This window comes from Macrotis lagotis, chromosome X (genome assembly GCF_037893015.1).
Source record: "Macrotis lagotis isolate mMagLag1 chromosome X, bilby.v1.9.chrom.fasta, whole genome shotgun sequence".
Classification (NCBI taxonomy): domain Eukaryota; kingdom Metazoa; phylum Chordata; class Mammalia; order Peramelemorphia; family Peramelidae; genus Macrotis; species Macrotis lagotis.
In genome coordinates this window covers 268,797,981-268,819,899 of record NC_133666.1, presented here as the reverse complement: position 1 = coordinate 268,819,899, position 21,919 = coordinate 268,797,981, and the positions used below count along the sequence as shown (strand labels likewise).

General features: G+C 34.5%; 1 protein-coding gene across 1 annotated transcript in view; it reads right to left on the bottom strand.

Annotated features, from left to right (window-relative positions):
* Positions 1-3,384: 3,384 nt before the first annotated feature.
* The window catches only part of DHX29 (DExH-box helicase 29), a 60,067-nt gene continuing 41,532 nt past the window's right edge, over positions 3,385-21,919 (bottom strand). Inside the window, exons 15-27 of the mRNA XM_074207247.1 lie at positions 20,876-21,020; positions 20,609-20,729; positions 19,376-19,460; positions 18,882-18,970; positions 17,851-17,979; positions 17,675-17,750; positions 16,813-17,037; positions 14,386-14,522; positions 12,942-13,035; positions 9,888-10,190; positions 7,979-8,110; positions 6,254-6,350; positions 3,385-3,665 (exon numbers count right to left, since the gene is read on the bottom strand). Coding sequence (XP_074063348.1) covers positions 3,610-3,665; positions 6,254-6,350; positions 7,979-8,110; positions 9,888-10,190; positions 12,942-13,035; positions 14,386-14,522; positions 16,813-17,037; positions 17,675-17,750; positions 17,851-17,979; positions 18,882-18,970; positions 19,376-19,460; positions 20,609-20,729; positions 20,876-21,020 — 1,689 coding nt within the window. The 3' untranslated portion in view covers positions 3,385-3,609. The remainder of the gene's footprint in view (positions 3,666-6,253; positions 6,351-7,978; positions 8,111-9,887; positions 10,191-12,941; positions 13,036-14,385; positions 14,523-16,812; positions 17,038-17,674; positions 17,751-17,850; positions 17,980-18,881; positions 18,971-19,375; positions 19,461-20,608; positions 20,730-20,875; positions 21,021-21,919) is intronic.

Below are 21,919 nucleotides of genomic sequence, written 5' to 3'. Positions count from 1 at the left end.
TTTTGGTCTTGTGTTGCTATTCTATTAACTTTTCTGTATTTAAACTACATTATTTTGATAGTATAGTTGAAGATCTGATTCTTCTAGGCTCTCCCCATTCTTACTCTTCTCCCTCCCACTCACCTCCCCTCACTATTATTTCCCTTGAGATTCTTTACTCTTTATTCCTCTGTATGAATTTTATTATTTTTCTTTAGTAACCTTTTAGTTACTTAGGCCCTGAATCAGTTTTAGTTTGTCACTTTTTTTCATACTTGCATAGCTCAATCATAAGTAATGAATCTATCCAATTATGCATTCCTTTATTTTTAGTGTTTTGTAAATGGTATTTATAAAACTTGTTTCTTAGTAATTAGTGTTTCATAGTAATATATCCCAGATATTATACATTCCGCAGTTATGTTTAATGAAATTACTTTTATTCTTTTTTTCTTGTTGACAATATACAGAAACATGATTTTTGTGGGTTTATTTTACGTCCTATTAGTTTAAATTAATTTGTAGTCAAATTTCTTGGGGGGGGGATATACCTCATAATTAAAAGCATGTCTAGCAGGGACTTTTGAGGGACTCTTTTCAGTTTATTTTATAAAAGAGTTCTCATAGTATAAATTAAACAGGTTCCAAATGCTAACATTATGCAAGTTGGGAGGCTTTTATACTTGGGACTAATCATAATTCTACTCACTGCAAGAAAATTTGCACCTAGGCTTCAATGAATCATAAGCACTTAAAACCCATGAAGCTTCATCCTTAGCCTGATAAGCCTTGAGAAGGAACTGACAGAAGTTCTTGAGATGGTCATCCTGTAATAGAATTATTTCTCCCTATTCTGGATGCTCAGCATATCTTTGTAGGCCTACGTCTCGTGTCTTAAAGTCTGCACGTTTCCCCAACAGACTGCTTTGCAGTCTTTAACTGCCCCCTTCTTGTCTATATATTGATGCCTAGAATTCCTTGCTTCCAAAGCACCTAGATTTCCTTCTTTCCATCAAACTCACCTCAAGTATCATCTTCCACATGAAGCCTCCTTAAACCTTTCAACCCCCCCCAAATAACTTTGTATTAAGCCCCTCCCACATATGGGTTTTTATATAAATATATATGTATATACATAAACACATATTTCCTGTGTATGTGTGTGCACATGCAGGTGTGCCCTTTGACAGAATACAACCTTAATCGTTGGGTATGACTTTTTGTTTTTATACTTCGTACTTCACACATAGCAGGTACTTTGTAAAAAAAAATTTAAACTAAAACAATGGTTTTCAAATTTGAACAGATTTCCTAAGTTGATTTACTCATTCCCCCCATCTGTATTTTAGTTTAATTGACCAAACCCATGATTTTGTTAGTGTAAAACACTCCTAAGGAAGAACTTTTTTCCTTGCAATGCAGATTAGGCATGTTCTTTGAAATTTATTTATTCAGTCATTTATTTTAGTTTTGCAAGGCAATGGGGTTAAGTGACTTGCCCAAGGTCACACAGCTAGGCAATTATTAAGTGTCTGATGCCAAATTTGAACTCAGGTCCTCTAAGGCTGGATGCTCTACCACTGTGCCACCTAGCTGCCCCCTTCTTTGCAATTTAGAGGCTAAAAGAATTGTCTGGGGGATCTGAGCTTAGGCCATTTGGCCAGGATCACAAAGGCTTAGGTTTCAGAGGTGGGACTTGAATCCAGACCTTCTGACTCTGAGGACATTCCTAACCACTAGACAACACTCTAACACACACACACACACACACACACACACACACACACACACACACACACACAACCTTTTTTTAAAACAACATGCAGTACTCAACAGAGAAAAGACTTCTTGTAAAACTTCATTTATAAGGCACCTGTTTGAAATTTAAAATTTGTTAAAAGAAAGAATTTAAATGGTAATTTTCCCAGACAAGACTATAAAAGCATGTGTAATCCATAACATACTTAAAATGTCATATTAAATGGCACTACTTGAACTTTATACCATTTTCCCCCTCTGGGAAAATGCATTCCCACTTTCAACAGGGATAACAGGAACACAACTTTTCCTTGCATCTAGATTCTACAGTAATTTAGTTTACTAGTAACTCCTTACATACCGACAAGTAGAGTTTAGGTTGTTTCCCAGGTACTTTAAAGTGGGAACAAATCTAATTTTGTAAAAGATTAAATTTGTATTCTTTTAATATGTTTATGGGTCATTTGTGGTTTCAAACTTTTAAGAAATTTTTTTTTCAAGAAAATTTCTTTCCTCTCCTTCTCAATGCTCCCTACTACTTTACGGAATGCAACCAAACAACTCAGGTCTTTATAACAAATATGCATATTCCAACAAAAAAGTTTCAATACTGGTCATATCTAAAATGCATACCTCAATCAACATTTTGAGTCCATTGCCTGTTTAGGAAATAAGTCACATGTTCATCATCAGTCCTCTGGAATCAATGAATAGTCAAAACATTGATCAAAGTTTTTAAATCTTTCAAAGTTGTCTGAATTTTCAATGTTGTTATTATGTAAATTGTTCTCCTGTGTCTGCTTATTTCACTTTCTGGTAGTATCTAAGTCCTCCCAGGTTTATTTGAAACTATCCCCTTTGTCATTTCTTCCAACACAACAGCATTCTATTACATTTATGTATATTAGTTGAGAGGTACTTCCTTAGTTTCCAATTCTTTACCAACACAAGAATAGCTACTATAAATATTTTTTGCAGTGTCTCTCCCTCTTTCAGATATAAATAAATAGAAGTATTTACTTTGTCAAAGGGTATAAACATTTTGTGACTTTTGAGCAGAATTTCCAATTGCTTTTCAGAATATCTGGACCAGTTCATAGTTCCATCAACAGTACATTAATGTGCCTATTTTCTGTGGGCCTTGCAACATTTGAAATTTCCCTTTTTGGTCTGTTATGCCATTCTTATGGGTATGAAATAGGATCTCAAGAGTTGCTTTAATTTATATTTCTCTAATTATTAATGATTTGGAATATTTTTAACTATTGTATGCATTTTGGATTTCTTTGAGAAATGGGTGTAGCTCATTTATAACAGAGTATTATTTCTATGTTAGGGGCTAGAATGTAATTAAGTGACACCAGCAGTCACAGTGCTAAAATAATTTTGTCATCAGTATTCTAATTATTACTCTTGGCCCTGAAAATAGGTCATTACACTGACTTTGGAGAAGTGACACAGAACTTTCATAGGGTGCTATACAACCTGAGGTTAAACAGGAAAGAGGAAACAGAAAGAGACTTTGTCAGAAATATTTCAGGATGGCAAAAACTAAATGGCTTCCCAAATATCAAAGGAGGTTCCAAAGACTTCTTACACCGAAGGTCAAAAGATGAATCCTCTAGGGATACAAAAACATTCAACATATGGCACCAAAAGAATTTATTGTAAATAATGGTAAATACATTTAGTTGTCATCATGAAAAAGGAAATAGAAAATCACACATGTAAAGTATGTGCTTTTTCTTCCAAGGAATGGCTAGTTATCAACAATTTATATTTAAATACTTTGAAGGATGGACATTTTCACATAATTTCACTATCAAATCTTCCCAACTGTGACACCATGGCAATCGACACCAAACTTTATTTTCAGTTAGTGTGTTCTGTTTTTATCAGTTCTGTAATGATTTGTAATATCTTGTCATCTAAAGGAAAGACAAATTCATGAATTTAATTCAATACTAGCTAACTCAACAATATTCATTCACAAATCATACAAATATATATTTTAACTTTATGTCATGAATAAATTTAGCTAGGCTAAGAAATAGTGTAATAAAAGTAAAATGAGAGTAAGTAAAATGAGAGTATGAGTTTCATAAAATTCTAATCTCATTCTTCATTATATTATTGCAGCCACCCTGGGGTTCATAAATTCCAAGTCTAAGATCTGGTCACCTAGCTAGAAAGACTTTAGCTATGGACCAGTGCTCATTCAAAGACCAGTGAATTTAAGTGAGGAGAGTCTCACTATCAATGGGTGGCCATGTTAGCCTTTGCAGATGTAATTTCCTCATCTGTAAAACAGGAATAATGCCTATAATACACACACACACACACACACACACACACACACACACACACACAATATATATACACACACACACAATATATATATATATACACACACACACACACCTTGCAAGGTTATTGAGAACAGAGATACTGTGTCCAAATATTTAACATGTTAAATAAATGCTATATTATTCATTATCATTAAAATGAATTTTTTGCCCATGATGCATCAGTAGGAATATTACTGAGAAATATCACAGTACTGTCAAAGTAAAGAAATCCCATGAGAGTCTTGTGTCATTTTATCCTGTAACTGGGTTTCTGATTTTTGAAAATTGTGATACAATTTCTATCTATTTTAAAGCATAAAAGTGGAGTGATAGCTAGGTGGCACAATCCAGCCTCACGCACTTGACACTAGCTATTTGACCGAGCAAGTCATTTAATCCCAATTGCCTCACCAAAAAAATAAAAATAAAAAAAAATCTATGTGAAGATAGTGCCATCACTCTCTAAGACCCAAAGATGATCGATTGCTTCATGCCCTAAATGTAAGTCCAGCTTTCTTTATAACACTTTTTTTCTTCCTTTCAGAGATAAGGAGTCTGAAGCCAGAGGATTTGTGGTAAAGTCTTATTTAGGACTTCAAATTCAGAGCTAAGAAGCATTAGTAAAAGAAGGTACCTCTGAGATAAAATCTAGCTCAACTCTCATTTTACATATGAGGAAAATTATGTCCAAAGGAATGAATACAGCACTACAACTAGCTAGTGGCAGAACTTCTGCTATTCTGCAAAAAGGAAATAATAAAATTATTTTCATCCCACTTCAGCATATCTCAAAAGCTTTTAACTCAACCTGGAATTCATTCATATCCTGCCTAAAGCTGACCCTAAATTTAGGTTTCCTCTGCATCCTGTAAAACAAGATATCCTTTAATATTCTAGAAAGCTGGGTTTATACTGGATTTCTAGTAAATATAAGACAATTAAAATGGTTTAACAGTCCTATGCACCTGAATATCCAATTCAACATTTAATAATTGCCCATGGGCAGTGCACATTTCTAGGTTCTAATGCCAGACAAAAATGAAATAGTCCTTTCACTATATCTCTGCTGAAGTACTGTGATCTTTTGGCACAAACTATATAATCAACTCACAATACTTGTGATGATGGAAAAAGGGTATAATATAAAGAACAAAACTTCAAAGGAAACTTTCATTTTAGATTATGTTTACTCAACATATCTTTTTATTTTTTTTATTTTTTAGGTTTTTGGGGTTAAGTGGCTTGCCAAGGCAAATTATTAAGTGTCTGAGGCCAGATTTGAACTCAGGTACTCCTGACTCCAGGGCTGGTGCTCTATTCACTGTGCAACATATCTTACTAAGATATTGACACTTCCAAAGTCCTTTTGATTCTGTCAATGAGGACTACTTCCTCATTATTACAATTTGTTCTTGTAGTAAAGATTCTAAATTCAGACTTTTAAATATTCTGATAACTATTTCAATATAATTATTTTCTTTTGTAATTTAATATAGTTTATTTTATTAATTTAAAAACATTACTCTGAGAAGAGGTCGATAGGTTTGATTAGACTACCAAAGGGTCTATGACTTAACACAAAAAGGTGAAGAACTTCTGCCTTACAGAGCTGATCTACTCAAAAATTCTTTTTTCTGTGGGAAAACTTGTGATGAGCTTGGTTGAAGTGAATTTAGCTAATTTAGATTCTAAGACAAGAGATGGAATCACTGACCTATAATCGAAACCTTTCCAGTTTAGTAACAACAGTCAGACCCCATGCTCTGCTGGCAAGGCCTTTGAGAATATGTGAATCATCCTTAATGACAAGGGATCAGAGGAGGGTCATGGCATTGAGAATAACAATAAACATTAAAACTTTTAACTCTGTCTCATTATCTTTTTCTTCTCTTAGATGCCAAAAGTCAAAATGATGGCAGGAAAAGAGAAAGGGAAGACAATGATGAATCACAAGTGGATAATTAGGCTTCCAAATTTAGGCTGTGTGATTAGCAGGGGCAGTATATAATAAAGGAATTTTAATTTAAGCATACAGTAAAAAATTGCCACATTAAGAATATGAAAAAATTAAAAATTTTGTTTTGAGTTAAGAGATTTTGCTCCAAATGTTCCTAAAAAATGAATAATGTGCCTATTTTCTTTTACCCACATGAAAATTATACAATTACCTTCAAGAGACATTTTAGGATTTTCAAGCTTTTTTCGAAGAACAGACTCAATGAGTACTCTTAGTTGTTTGAAAATAACTGCAATCTTTACAGGGGCCTGTTGAGAAGAGTGAAAATATTATATGATATCATGCTTAAGTCATATAAACCAGTATATGGTAAAATTAATTAACAGCAAGTATATTCCTGTATTTTGCTTATTTTAAGTAAAGCATCTATGTAAAGAGAGAAACTATTGGTAAGTTATTTCTAATTGTTAAGTTAAACAAATCTTCCCATTTTCCATTCCTTACCTCTCAAAACTTATGCTGACCATTCAAAAATTGATCCTCAAAAATAAAAATTCTTCTGGAAAGTCTACCTACACTTTAAAAGGCAGGTGACAATCCACACATATAAAGTATTATATAGTTTTTATTCTCTTATCAATGGAAACTGAAGTCTGTTTCTTTCCATATGTTTTAGCCATTGTCAGAGTTACATTAAATGATAATAAAATTACAAAGACAGATTCTCAAGGGTACATACTAAAAAGGGCCATTTTTGGCAGCTCCTTTTAACTAAGGATTCTAGGGGGAAGACTCGAGGAGAGGGCTCTCCAGGCACAATGGGAAGCCAGTGGAATGCCAGTGGTAGTGGACAGGAAAAGGCAAAGGGAATGAATGTGAGGGAATTACTGCTGCAGTAATGATGTGAGAAAAATATCAAGGCTGCAAATTTCAGAGCCTGGTATTTATAACAGAAATAAGGGAACTCAGAAGAAAGATGGGCAGGATAAGGATGAGATGAAATAGTTTGGTCCTGAAAGGGTGAGGGCAAGGGGCATTTGAGGGGGCATCATTTTGTACACAGAAGGGAGAAGGCAGAGATGAAAAAAAGATTGTGAATCAGGAGAATGACCTGGATGCTACAGACAATAGTTACCAGGATTTTAATTAAGCAGTAGATAAAGATGATGTGAACCTCAAAAAATAGGAAGTTACTGAATGATGGTGGTAGAGGGAGAAATCAGGAATGGTAATGGGGAGCAGGGAGTATTCCAGTTCCCTTACCTTGACCAATGATATAAAGGGAATGAGTTAAAGTACAGCAAGTGCTGGAACTGCAATTTCACTATTACAGGGAGCTGGTATATTTCACTTAATAGTTGTTTGTACAAAATCATAGTATCAGAAAAAATGTTATGGGATCCTATGCTATGGTTAGATTCACAAATGCATTTTTGGCGACTGGCTTTTTCAAGACTGTTGGGAGGGTTTTGCTAGAATGTATTAATGACAAATAGCATGGCTGTGATAAAGTGGAAGCAGCACTACATGTGGAATTGGGAGACATGGACTCTAATCCTAGTTCAAACTTATTCTTTGGTGGCCATCACCTGACCTCTCTGGGATTCAATTTTCTCGTCTATACATTGAGCTGAACAATCCCAATGGCTCTAAATTCTGCAAAATGGTGTAGGTCAGGACAACACTGTGGAATCTGCTTATGATGTAATTTTCAAATTTAGCAAAGACAATTTGAAAAGCCTAAGGATTTAAAACTCTTGTAATAAAACATAAAATACCATGCAGCTCATATGTAGTTTATTTATATGGAGAGAAGAAATTCTACTTTAAACATATTTATAAAATTTAAAAGTAACTTCAAGGGTAGCAAAAGCCAAAAACTTTCATGTAACTAAAAAAAACAACAAAAAAACCCTATCCACATCAGTTTGTGTACCTGAAAGTAAATCCAGCCATCCACAGAGAGAAGACGCTCCCGATGCTGTACTTCTATATCACCACCAAAAAGTAAAATTGGAAAGGGGCTGATGAGAGTTGTTTCTCTCAAATACACCTTGGCATACCTTACCTACAACACACAGTAAAAACATCTTACTGGTCCAATATTTAAAAAAAGAAAGAATTAAAACTGTTTCATTTTTAAAAATCCTCATTGTATTATCATATGAAGTGACCCTAAATGCACAAAGGCAAAATGTCTACATAAACACTGTCTTGCCCATTCTCTTTTCTATTCATGATTTAATTATTAGATTTCAAGTAACAATGATTAAAAAGTTCTAGTCTTTCATTAAGAGTATTTTAAATATGAATCTCACAATAGCACAGACCTACCTTTCTCTTAAAAATACAAAATTTAGGGGTGGCTGGGTGGGTCAGTGGATAGAGCACTGGCTCTGAAGTAAGGAGTACCTGAGTTCAAGTCCAACCTCAAACACCTAATAATTACCTAGCTGTGTGGCCTTGGGCAAGCCACTTAACCCCATTTGCCTTGCAAAAAAAAAAAAATTACTACAAGACTACATCATAAGGAAAATCCAAATAAATCAAATGACTCCATTGTAATTGAAACATCAGAGCTTAAAATATAAGGAGAATTGAAAGTTACTAGCTTCCACATTTCTGCCTCCTACACCCCACATCTTTCTTCAGAAACTATACAGTGTTTAAACACTTAAATGTGACTTCTGGGTGTTGTACAACAGAACTGATCCTTGGGTAAGAACTTCTTGGTTAAAGGAAGAAAGATTCTGTTCTACTGTGACATGTTTCCTTTATCTCTCAGATTGCCTAAGAAAATATATATCTATGAAATAGAAAACAAACTTCAAAATACCAGACCAATGAAAACAGAAATTCAGAATAACTAGAATAGCTACTAGGGGAAAAAAAAAACCCATAAGTGAAAAGATTAATAGCTAAACTTAAAATGAAACAAATGATTCAGCTAAAATAGTATACTAAAATATCAAAGTTTGTTAGACAGCAGTAACATAATGTGGCACAACGTACCTGTGATCTCAAGTTGAGGCCAAACTGAATTAGTAAATATCAATAATTTCTTGTTTGGGGTTCTCTTTACCTAAATGTTACTACTTTTTCTTTAACTATCAATTGATCTTTCTGGGTCAGTCCAAGTATAGTCAAAGAACTGACATGTTTATTAGAAAATGCCTACTTTTCACTTAACTCTCATTACAACCAAACAGGAAAGATTAATAATTGAAAATTCAACTTCTTTATTTCTAAATAAAAAACCTAACCTTTTTTGTTTTATAATAGTAATTTATTTTATTGCATTTCAGATAGAAATGAATATAATTGGCTCAATTCATGAGCAGGTAGTTATTATGGTTTCATAATTTCAGATTTTGTTTAGTTTTTTTTCAGTCATTTCCAACTCTTTAAGACCCCCTTTGGTCTTTCCTTGTGGTTTTGTCATTTTCTTCTCCAGTTCATTTTTGAGATATCTCACAACTAGTCAGTGTCTGAGGCCCAAGCTGAATTCAGGAAGATGAGTCTACCTGACTTCCACTGAATCACCTAAACGTCCAATTTCAGATAACAATGCTTTAAAAATAAAAAAATTTAAAAAACTTTTCCCTGACTGTTATCTTTTTTGTATCACATTCATTTTTTTGTATCATCTTCATTTCTAAATATATCCCCTCCCCTCCCCAGTAAGTCAACTGTAACCCTTATAACAAAGACTTGAAAAATAGAAAAGAAGAAAATCTGAAAAAAGCTAATCAAAAGGTTACATGATATGTAATATTGATAGGTATATTTTCTAGAGAATTTTCTTTGTAATGGAACTTGGCTTCCAAATATAAAGACTAGCTTACCTTCTCCTGGTATAACAGCCATCCATAAACTTGCAGATCCCTGTTCACAGAAGAAGGGTGAACTTGGGCTTTGCCTTGGGCTGTTTCCACAATGCAAGCCAATTTCTCTGTGATATCAATTGATGTTGTGTAGATAATCTTTCCCACACTGTCATAGAGCCCTGCTGTCAGAACAGCTTTAAGAAGGGCTATTTCCTGAAGGGAGAGGGACTGGGTGGCTCTGTTTGTATCCCAGCCAGTAGAGGTTGTAGAAGATGCAAATCCTGCTGCCTTGACTAGTTTTATTAATTCCTGCTTTACATCCTGAAATTGGTTTACAATAAAAACAGAAAAATAATCTCATATTAAGCTTTAACTACCTCTTAAAACAAAGGATATAATGCCTTTTTACTCATTTAAAAAAAAAAGATTACAAAAATTCTCCATTTGATTGATGGAACCTTTGCTAAATCAGGGGGAGGTTTTAAAACTGGCAGCTTAAGAATTAAAACAAAGTCATCCTAATTTTCACAAGAAAATAAGTATTTCTTTTTTTGGGGGAAGGGAACAAACATTTATTTTTTCCTCTGAAATACATACTTTTTAAAATTAAATTTTTATTTATTTACATATTACTAAAACAGTCTCGTAAGAGTAAAGATAAGCCCCCCTCCTCCCACAAAAATAAAAAACTTCATGAGAAATAAAGTGAAAGAAAAAAAATGTGCTTCAGTCTGTGTTCTGATACCATCAGCTCTGTCTCTGGGGTGGATAGCATTCTTTATCATAAGTTCATGAGAGCGAAAATGACTTTTTCTAATAAACATTTCTACAACATAAAATAAAACTAAACGTAAAAGATTATTTTCATTTGATATATTTAATCTGAATGACCTTCATTGTCACCATAATAACTTAAAGAAAAAAGCACCTGGGTGGGGAGTAGAAAGTGAAAAAGGATAAAAAGAGGAATTATTTAAATATCTGAGGCCTTTTCAGTCAACAAAGATTTATTAAATGCTTTCTTCAGGCCAAATGCTGGGGATACAAAGAAAGGCAAAACCATGGACCACCCCCCTCAAGAAACTCACATTTTAATGGGGAACCAATATTCAAACAACTACTTCTACCCAGGCCAGATAAGAGTATTAATGACAATAAACTTCTAGGATGGGTAATGGGGAAAAATGTACAAGCTGGGCTTATTCTATCAGTGAAATTGGAGAGTCTTAACAGCCTTACAGCAATGGGCAGTGAATTGAATCAAGAAATAAAGGGTACCCAAGGATTAAGCTATCAGGCACCATCAAGTGTATGGGGGCATTAGTGTGTGTGGAATGAAAGAAATGTAGGAAAGGAGCTGGGTAATGAAGGGCTTCAAATGACAAAAGAACATTGCAATTTGATTGTGGAAGAAATGGGGAGCTGCTGGAGTTTGCTGAGGGAAGCGTGTGAGGACAGGAGACTTGGTGGAAGGAAGTTTGTCTTTGTGCTTGAAAAGTGAAGGCAGGGGCAGCTAGATGGCACAGTAGATAAGAGTACTGGCTCTGGAGTCAGGAGGACCTGAGTTCAAATGTGGGTGCAGACACTTAATAATTGCCTAGCTGTGTGATCTTGGGCAAGTCACTGAACTCCATTGCCTTAAGAAAATAAAAAAGTGAAGGCATGGGGCAGCTAGGTGGCATAGTGGATAGAGCAACACGCCCTGGAGTCAGGAGGATCTGACATTGACAATGAGGTCAAATCTGACCTCAGAAATTTATTAATTGCCTAGCTGTGTGGCCTTGGGCAAGTCACTTAACCCCATTGTCTTAAATAAATAAAATTAAAAAAAAAAAAGTGAAGGCGCCAGAGTCTGCTGCCGGGCTGATGGCTGTGTGAATGGAGAATAAGAGAGGCAGGGGAAGGACAATAAATTGCAATTAAATCAGATACCAAAATTGACAGCCCCAAGACTGGGAGAATGGTAGGACTTTCAACTCTAAACAACTCAGAAGAGGAAGGTTTTGGTGGGTAGGGAGGAGGCAGTAGCAATCCTTCATGATCCCGGGGACCACGTTGTCATGTATATGATATGACTTGCACATTATGTTTAGTATAATGAGAGGAGCATTGTGAAAAAACAACCCTCTTACTATTTTTTCCAGAACCATTTCACTCCTTAACTTGATTTAATAGGAAACAGTACCTCTGGTGAGGTATGGATGCCATGGGAGTCTGAGGCCCTATTGGATGTGGTTTTCCCTCTTGCAGTGTGGCACTCCAGCAAAGCTGGGCATAACACCAGCATGGTGACTTTTGGTGATACCACTCTTGAGGTCTAATCATCCACATCAGCCACATCTCTAGTTTTTTGGTACAGCTAATCTGTCTCTTGATGGTCTAATCTTCAGGAAGGTGATTTAATTGTTCTACTCAGCTCTACGACCATACTCCCCGAGAACCAAAGTCTTTGGTTTCCTAGAAGCTGTTTGGCAAGTTATGGGAATCATTAATAGTCAAAATTACATCAGTATTTGATCATTTTCAAATTTCTGACTAATTCTTGATTAATGAAAACATCCCTGGCAGATGCTTTGTTCTGATCTGTCTTTAGGAATAACAGAATAGGACCCTGGTTCTATTTTGTTGGTTTTCAGAATTGAATCAGAATTAAGAGGGATGGCCAGGGCATTCAATTTGTGCCCCTAGAGGTGAAGTCCTTGGACTGGCACAAGATGGATCAGGGTGAAAGCAGGGAGGAGGAGAACTTTTATTTTGACATGTTGTTTGTAATGCCAGACTGGAACTCAGAAGAGAGACTGAGGCTGGTTAGGCCTGTGTCCCAAAAAAAGAATTAGTGCAGTTTTAAAGTTTAAAAGTTTAAATTTTAAACTAGTAAAGCCCAAAGACTATCCCTATCTATATCTGGGAATTATTGGCACAGAGATAACAACTGAATTTCATCTGCTACCACCAACCCTTCATGAAAACTGTTAGTTGGGAGGAAAAAGGAAAAAAAAGAATTATAAACTTTACAATATATTTTCATATGATCTTCATCCCTGTTATTAAATGTTAGAAATTTTGTCTTACCTCTAGAGTTAACAGGGCTGTTCTGTTAAGAAAGTTCCTTCTGCAGTAAGCCATTTCAGAACGATATCCCCCTTCCTGTCGAGACTTTTTCCATCTAGAGAAATATCATCAAAGTTTAAGAGGTACCAACCATTAGGCAGCTATCAAAGATCAATTAAATCTTATTTAAAAGAGACTCAAAACTTGCTAACATTGCCAAGAGGCAAAGGTTATTATTAGTAGATAAAATAGATAAAATCTTTTAAGATTTATATTAAATTACTGAATCATTTTTAAAAATTTTTCTGAACTTCCCTTTTACTTTTGAGGCTATCACTAACATGTCCTTCCAGTCACCCAGGTTCTGGACCTCAGTGCCATCCTGGATTTCTCACTTGCTCTTTCACTCTCCAATGCTAAAAAGCTGCCAAATCCTGTCAATTTTACCTCAATGCCATAGCTTGCATTTGTTCCATTCTTTCAACTCACAGGGTCACTACCTCTTTGGAGGCCCATACTGCCTCTCACCTGCTTTATTACAACAACTTCTCACTGATCTACTCAAGTCTCTCCCCTTACAATCCAATGTTCACAGGGAGTTTCCTAAAATGCTGGTATAAATCCTACTCTGTAATTCTAAGTGTCTTCCTATAAACTCTAGGGATAAATAGAAATTCCTCAGATTAGCAATGAAAGTCCTTCACAATCTTAGGATTTTTTCCCCTAGCCTTTCTAGTCTTATCATATACACCCTGTTCTACACCCTCAATTCCAGTACTTGCTCTCCCATTCCTGGAATGCTCTCCTTCCTAATCTGTGACTCCTAGAATCCCCAGTTTTCTTCAAGAATCACCACTTTTTATATGAAGCCTTCCCATAACCACCCTATCAAATCACTTTATGTTTATTTTGTACTATTTCTATGTATTTGTTTTATCTTTAAACAGTGTACTCTCTTTAAAGCAGGGGCTGTTTCTCATTTGTCTTTATATTTCCAGTGCTTTGAAGAAGTTCCTGAAACATAGCACATGCTTATTTATTATTAATAAATGCTTATTGACAGATTGATTCTGCTTCAAATTCTTCAAATAAAAAAAAATACTAATTCTCCGAACACCCTGTTCTTTCTTTCTTTTTTTTTAGGTTTATTTTTTTTTGCAAGTCAAATGGGGTTAAGTGGCTTTTCCAAGGCCACAAAGCTAGGTAATTATTAAGTATCTGCGACTGGATTTGAACCCAGGTAATCCTGACTCCAAGAGCAGTGCTTGGTGCTTTATCCACTATGCCACCTTGCCACCCCCACCCTATTATTTCTTTATAGCAAAAATGAATGAAATGGAAATGTTGATGTACTTCTGTAATGACCACCAAGAGGATATCACTAAAATGCAATCTCAAGTGCTGATCTAGACTGATCTCATTTTCAAAGCTTAAGAAATAACAAATAAATAATTATTTTTCTTACCCTAGATATGCACTGTAGATGGTCAGGTGATCTGAATTTGCCAGACACAAAGTTGATTTTGCAAGATCTGCTTCATCTTTTCTACCAATTGGTGTGGTAAAAGGAGACTTCTCTGTCATAACTGCAGCTAATGTGGCCTATAAATGAAAACCAAAAAAAATTACCTTATGATAAAAGAACAAAGACAATAAATAAATTTTTTATAAGTATAAACTATACATTGTTCTTTTCAATAAATATTAACTGCACATTTTACAACTGTCAAATGGCATTTTTTAAAAAAAATTTAAGTGATTGTTATGTACTACCTTATGAAACATTTTATTTCAGATTTTCTATTATCCTTACAATATCTCCATATGGCAAGTTATACAATTATTTTTATCATCAAAGAAACAGTACAGGAAACAATAAGGGATGGACATAATTCTATAAGGCCAGAAGGAAAAATAGAACTGCCCTTTGACTTCTGGACCAGACACAGAAAGGACAGGGGAAAGAACAACTGACTTGTAGTAAAAAGACTTGGGTTTAAGTCTCCATTCTGACATTTACTCCCTCACTTCTACACCTGTCTGACTAAAGTTAAGTCAACTCAACATTCTAAGGCTCTGAATATCTTCATTTCAAAATTATCCTAAACTGCCTCTCCTGAGGAAAGCACTTCTCAGCCAGAAGACACTAGAGAATCATATATTATCAATAATGATTCCAATCTAGTGCTTTCCAGTACCTGCAGTATTGTTGCTGTATCAGGTGGCCAAAGTAGATTTACTTAGGAATTTTCAACAATGAATTCTTTAACCTACAACTTTAAAGTACAGTGATAAAGGCACAGTTGCTTTTCACCCCAGATCTAAAAATAAAAAGAACTAGTTTTTGTATTTAGTGTAACAATAAAGAAAAGTGAGTAAATCATACTCTCTGCACTATTCTGTTCTATTCTGTGAGGATGGAAAGTGAGTCTACAAGCTCCATGTGATGGGAGGCCTGCTGGCTATGCAGCTGATGCACATAAGCTTTCTCAAGATGCTTCTGAAATGATCTTAGAAAGCTTAACTGCCAGAGGCCACTGGCTTGAGAAAACCAGGAATGGGGTAGAAAAGGCAGCTTTCCCCACTATTATTCTTAGTTGAGAAGGAAAAGAATTACTGATATCAGAACTATGAAAATATAATAAATTTTGGCCTGGCTATCTTTGGTATATCACTATCAAGAGTCTTAAAACCCCCAGCTACCCATGCCATATTGTCTCTTATGTTATGCATGTATATGTGGAATAATTGCGAATATTTCGAGAATGTGTTATTTTGTTGGCAAGGATACAGGCTCTACTGTTGCAAAGCACAAACTTTCAACTACATAGCAGAAAATCTTCATGAATTGTAGTGGTGGAAAACATCACTTGTTCTTTTAAAAGAAGAAAACACTGATTGGGGCAGAGGAGGACAGGAAAAAGATGAAGAAAAATTATCTCTCCTAATCAGGATATACAAGTAGATGTGTCTAAACCAAAGAGAAAGGGGAGAATTTGAACACTCTTTCTCATCAGTACTAGTCAAAAGAGGAAGAAGCTGGGTACTCTATATTCAAAAAAGAAATAGAAAGGAGGAATTATAGGAAGGGTAGATTAAGGAAAAGATTAGTTCTTAACTCAGATCAACCCAATGACTACACATAATTTTTTTTTTTAGTTTGTTTTGCAAGGCAATGGGGTTAAGTGGCTTGCCCAAGGCCACACAGCTAGGTAATTATTGTGTGTCTGAGGCCAGATTTGAACTCAGGTACTCCTGATTCCAGGGCCAGTACTCTATCCACTGTACCACCTAGCCACCCCTAACACATAATTCTTAATACTACTCTCACCTCCTGTCATAGATGAAAAACTTAGAATACAGAATCTAACACATACACAAATCCATATATATTTCTTTTGGATGTGACCAATGAGGAAAATTATTTTGCTGTACTACACTTATGTGTGAAATACGAACTTTGTTTTTTCTTTCATTCTCAATTGGAGGAAGGGGTTAGAGGGAGAGATGTTAGATTTTTGCTTATATAACTAAGTTAGTTCTTGTCTGAAAGACAGTTCATGACTGGACCCATATTCAAAATCTTTTGTAGCTTGTTAGGACTTTGTAAAGCTTATGCTCTTATCTCTGAGAGTTCAGTCAGGTCTCCTTATCACAAGGCACTGGAATTAGATTTCTTTTTTTTGGGGGGGGGGATATTAGATTTCAATGGATAGGTTGACTCTTTCAACCCAGCACTGTGATCCTGATCCTGAATGTGCAAAATGGTGGTCCAGGTATTCACACTGATAAAATTTTTAAATAATTAGTTCTTTAAAAAATGTTAACAATTAATATCAACTGTCTAATCAAAATGACATTTAAAGTTAATGATGCAGCGCTCCTAGCTTACCACAGGATCTAAGCAGCCAAAGATAGCACCAAAAATAAGCATCTTTCCAATCTTGACATTCACTGGTAATGCTGCAAGATGCTGGCCCAGAGGGGTTAGTTTAGGCTCACTCAGTTCACAAGCTCCAATCTTTCTGAGTAAATTCATTGCATTGCTGATTACTTGAAGTTGAGGGGGATCTAAAGCTTTGGAGAGGAAATCTTCAGGAGAACCAAGATTACACTTCTATAGTTAGGAGAGAATAATATTAATTTACAATTATTTAGCGCTTTACATACATCATCTCATTTGATGCTCATACCAACCCTCTGAGATAGGTCTTATAATTCCCAATTTATAGATAAGAAATTTCCTCAAGTGATTTGCCTACTGTCACACTGCTAATGTATATGCCAGGATGAGTCAAATCCAAATATTTCTGATTCCAAGGACAGAATTCTTTTCACTATACCTACATTAATTCCTTTCCTTCTATTAGTTTAGACCCATTACCTGAAGTCATCCTGCAATTCACTATTAAATGTCTAAAATTTTAAGAAATAGTTTAAAGATATGAAGTAGGCCAAGCTATCTCTTCTCTTAAAATTGTGGGGTAACATGCAATCCTTATGTTTTCTTCATTTTTTTTTTTACTCCATTAATTGATAGATGTAGAAACTTTTCTATCAAGGAGTAGGTCTTTTTTTTTTAAACAGAGTAAGTCCAAGAGATGTTTGGACATCTCTTAAAAAGAAAGGCACTGGATCACAGAAGGAGAACAAAATATCTAGACATCTGGAAACATTGCATTTAACAGAACTTTGGACCTTCAAGGAAAGAGGTGGTACACAAATAATTCAATTTGGGGGTCTCTAGTGATTACCATAACATGAAGGCATAACTCTTCCAAAGGTACACGCAAAATTTCGGGAACTGAATAGTCCATAAAACCTTCAAATCTAAAAAATGACAAATTAACATTAGATATTTCACAAAACTTTAGGGTTAAGTATTCTATCCTAAATTTATCTTATCTTTCTGGCCAATGTCAAATTATACCTTTCCCTTGTATATAATCTGAAGCAGAATCCATCTCGAACCCGTCCAGCTCTTCCCTGGCGCTGCAGAGCACTAGCTTTACTGACAAAAGTTTCCACTAGTGAACTCATTTGACTGCTTTCATGGTATCTGAAAAAAAATGATTTCAAATAGATAATGGGACAATTTAGTTTAAAATACAATACTTAAATAAAAAAAGTTCCTGAAATATGAGATACACTTAAATATAATCAATATTTATAGAAAAAAGTAAAGAAGTCTCATTAAATTTGCCTCACTAATTACTATTAAACTCTGAAAATACTAGTCTCAAAAAGCTATTTGGAAGATATAATATGAGAAGTCTTTTTGAAGTAAGTGTCATAAACTGGGGTGTCATTGATATAAACTTCATGCTATCCAGGGGTAGTACTCCAGCTTAGACATAATGCCCAGTCTTTGTTCTTTATATGCATCACTATGCACAATATTTTATACAACTATGTAGTTCTTTATATAGACCACAGGTGACTTAAGTATTTTTATCTAAAATTAACCAAAACAAATCCTGTCTATAACTGGACAAAGTATGGTTTACTTTTTCAAGGGTACAAAAAAAGAGAGAAGTACAAAAGTACAATGTGTGGAGGAATGGCAACTGATTAGAAGTGGCATCAAGGAATTCCACAGCCAATTATCCCTGGGCTTTTATTTTTAATAGGTGATGGTAATAATTAAAGTAATGGGACGGTGATTTTTGAACTTCCAAAAACTGGGCTAAAATCAAGACTTTTGGGTCCCCCCCTTTCTTTAAGAGGCATCTAGCTGAAACAGTTAATATGGAGTCAAGCTAATCAACAGTTTGGGTTATAGGCTGGCTTGAGTTTTTTGAGATATGAACATTTGACAAACATTAACATTTCCAAATATAAAGAACAAAAAAATAGGACTATAAAATTATGAATTTTTTTATTATACAACTTTTAAAAAAGTATAAACTTTTCTCTACTGTCCTTTGAACTTCCAAATACAATTATGCTTTAAAAACTTACTTATTTTCTTTTGTTCTCCCAGTATCAATTACAAACACAACATCTGGAATGGTAATGCCTGTTTCTGCAATGTTTGTTGCTAAAACAATCTGAAAATGAAAAAAAAACACATTGGATAATAACATCGAGTAATCACAGACTTCAACACATTTGTGATCTTAACAGATGTGGGTATTCTCTCCATAAATGGGACATGACAACCCAAGTTCTTATTCTGGGTAATTCTTGTTCTTGTTCGCCCAAAGATCCTAAAGAAGAATAAAATCCTTATAAATATAAAAGTATTTCTGGATATGATACTGCTGTCCAGAATTTTAAACTTTAAGACTATGGAAAATTATATTGAAGTTATTTGGGAGAAGACCTGGGCATACTTATATTAACCAGTAGGCACTTATATAATACCAATGATGCTAAGGCATAGAGATGCTTGGCATTCATTAATAAAATGTTTTAAAGTCAGAGCCATTTAAGTTTTGTGTACTGAATTTTACCTTTCTGACTCCTGGAGGTGGAATTGTGAATGCTGCTGATTGATCTTGGGTTGAAAGAATTGAATGCAGTGCTATCAATTTATATCTAAAAGTTAAAATTATAAGGTTGTTAGACAACACTATCATTCCTGAAACAGTATTTTAAAAAATGACTAACTTACTTAATAAAAGAAAATTCAAGATCTTCAGTATTGGAAGGCCCTCAAAGGCCTTCTATTTCCATCACTCCCCCATAATACCAATCCATTCTTCAGTTCAATTCAGAGAAGTCAGCAGTCAGTCCCTTGACCTTTCTCTTTCTCTCTCTTTTTTTTGGTTTGTGGGACATTGGGGTTAAAAGACTTGCCCAAGGTCACAGTTAATATCAAGATTCTAACTTAGTATTTGAACTCAAGTCCTCCTGACTCCAGGGCCAGTACTCTATCCACTGAGCCACCTGGAGCCCTTGATCTTTTTCTCTTGACATCAAACCTAAATCTACCTTTTTTGCATCTTTCATCCCAAATCCCTTTTTTTGCTCATGTCTTCCCATGACAGTACTGCAAAGACTTACAGATCTCTACCAACAGCACATAATTTTTAGTATAAGCAAAGGGATGTAAAATTTGAAAAGAAAATAAAAAATGTTTTACATTTTTAAAATAAAGTTATTGATTTTTAATTTTTCAGTCTTTCCACCCTAAAAAGAATTGCTGAAGGCAACAGGATGAGCCATGGAAGCTTCCTTTACAAAAGAATTTAAATACAACATCAATGTGAAAAAGACATTTTTCAAGGCACTGGTCTCAAAAACATAAAGGTGCTAAACTGTTAAGAGTTTAACTACTACAGCGACAGAAGCAAGATAAACAAATATAATTCATTATCTTGAGCTGCACTCTTGGCAGTCCTCTTTCAAGTGTCCAGTACAACAACCTGTATAGTTCACCATCATGGAACTCAGCAGGAGACTTGCTCCAGATTCTCATAAGAAATATGGAACCCCAGGGCAGTCTGGAAATCATATTAACAAGGTGGATTTACAATTTTAACAGATGAGTAAAAATATTACTTAAATATTCATCTAATGTGGATACTTGAGAATTAACTAGGTAAAATGCATAAAAACATTGGAGCATAATTGAAATTTAACTCAGAATAACTTCTAATACCCAAATTTGTAACTGAAACCTCTATATTCTAAAAATAATTTTCATTTTAAAAACTCTTAAGAGTAAAAAACACTTATATTACCTCTCTTTAGAATAAAATCTCCTGTCATTTGATAGGAGGTCATACAATTGTTGAATGTGAGCAAGTCCAGGTAAAAAAATCAATACTGCTCCTTCTACATTCCTGAACTGGGGACTTCCATCTGTTTTACATCACACAAAGAAACAGTAATCAAAAACAAAAATGAGTAAGCCTCCAAGCAGGCATCCCTTCATCAACTTTAAGAAAATATAACCAACTAGAAATAATATTATGTATCTGAGAAAATATGAGAAATTAAAATTATACCTAGAAAGGCAAGTAGCTCCAAAATGAGATCCAGGTTGATTTTATAGGGATTCATATACAGCACAGCATGCTGAGTTCGGTTGCTGTATTTCTGGTAGTAAGGATTTATATCAACACAAGCACCAGTCTGTACTGGTATGTATTCCTAAAAAAGGAAAGATACAAGCAGAGTTATTTGAAAATATAAACTGTTTGCTATTTTTCCTCTAGCTAAAATTGAGCTACTGTCAGTTATCACAGCATGTAAAGTTATAACTAAAAAAAAACCCCATTTAAAATATAGTGCTTTAGAGTTTATAAATAACTTTCTTCACTAACAATCCTATGAGGTCTAAATATATATTCATTTTCATTTTATAACTGAGGTTAAATGCCAAAGGTCAAAAGGGAAGTACATGTGTGAATCTAAGTTCTATTTATTTTATTCAATAAAGAATTACTTGTTAAATAACTAATATGTGGTAGAACCTTGAGCAGGTCTTTTGACTCAAAGTTTACTGCTCATACACAACATATAATTTACTCACTTTCCTTCCCCTAGACCAGAGATCTCATTTGGCACTTTATAAGGATTCTCTAATCCAGAAGTGAGAAACTCTTAATTCAGTTTAGTCAATTCCTTTGCAAATGAATTATTTTAGGACAAATGAAAATATTCAGATCAAGAAAATTACTTAAAACTAATAAGTCTTTATTTAATTTACTTCCTTTCTCCTCAGAACCTTTTCTAGCTCTTTAGAATTTTATCAAATTTAAGAATTTGAAGACTTCTGTAGTTTCCAACCTCAGAAGTCTGGAGAAAGATTTTGCCATGCCCATTTAATTTTGCTATGCAACACTTTTATACTTTCATTAAAGATCTTTTAATGTGGCACATTTAATGGTCTGGCTACTGAATTGTAAAATCTACTGGTAACTTGAAGAATTTTATGGTACTTAACTATCTCTTTAAGTTAACTGAAGCTGTCCTTTTAAAAAATTATTAAATGTCAATACTCCATGTAAGTAATTTTCATTCGTTTCTCATTTACTGTTCAATATTGT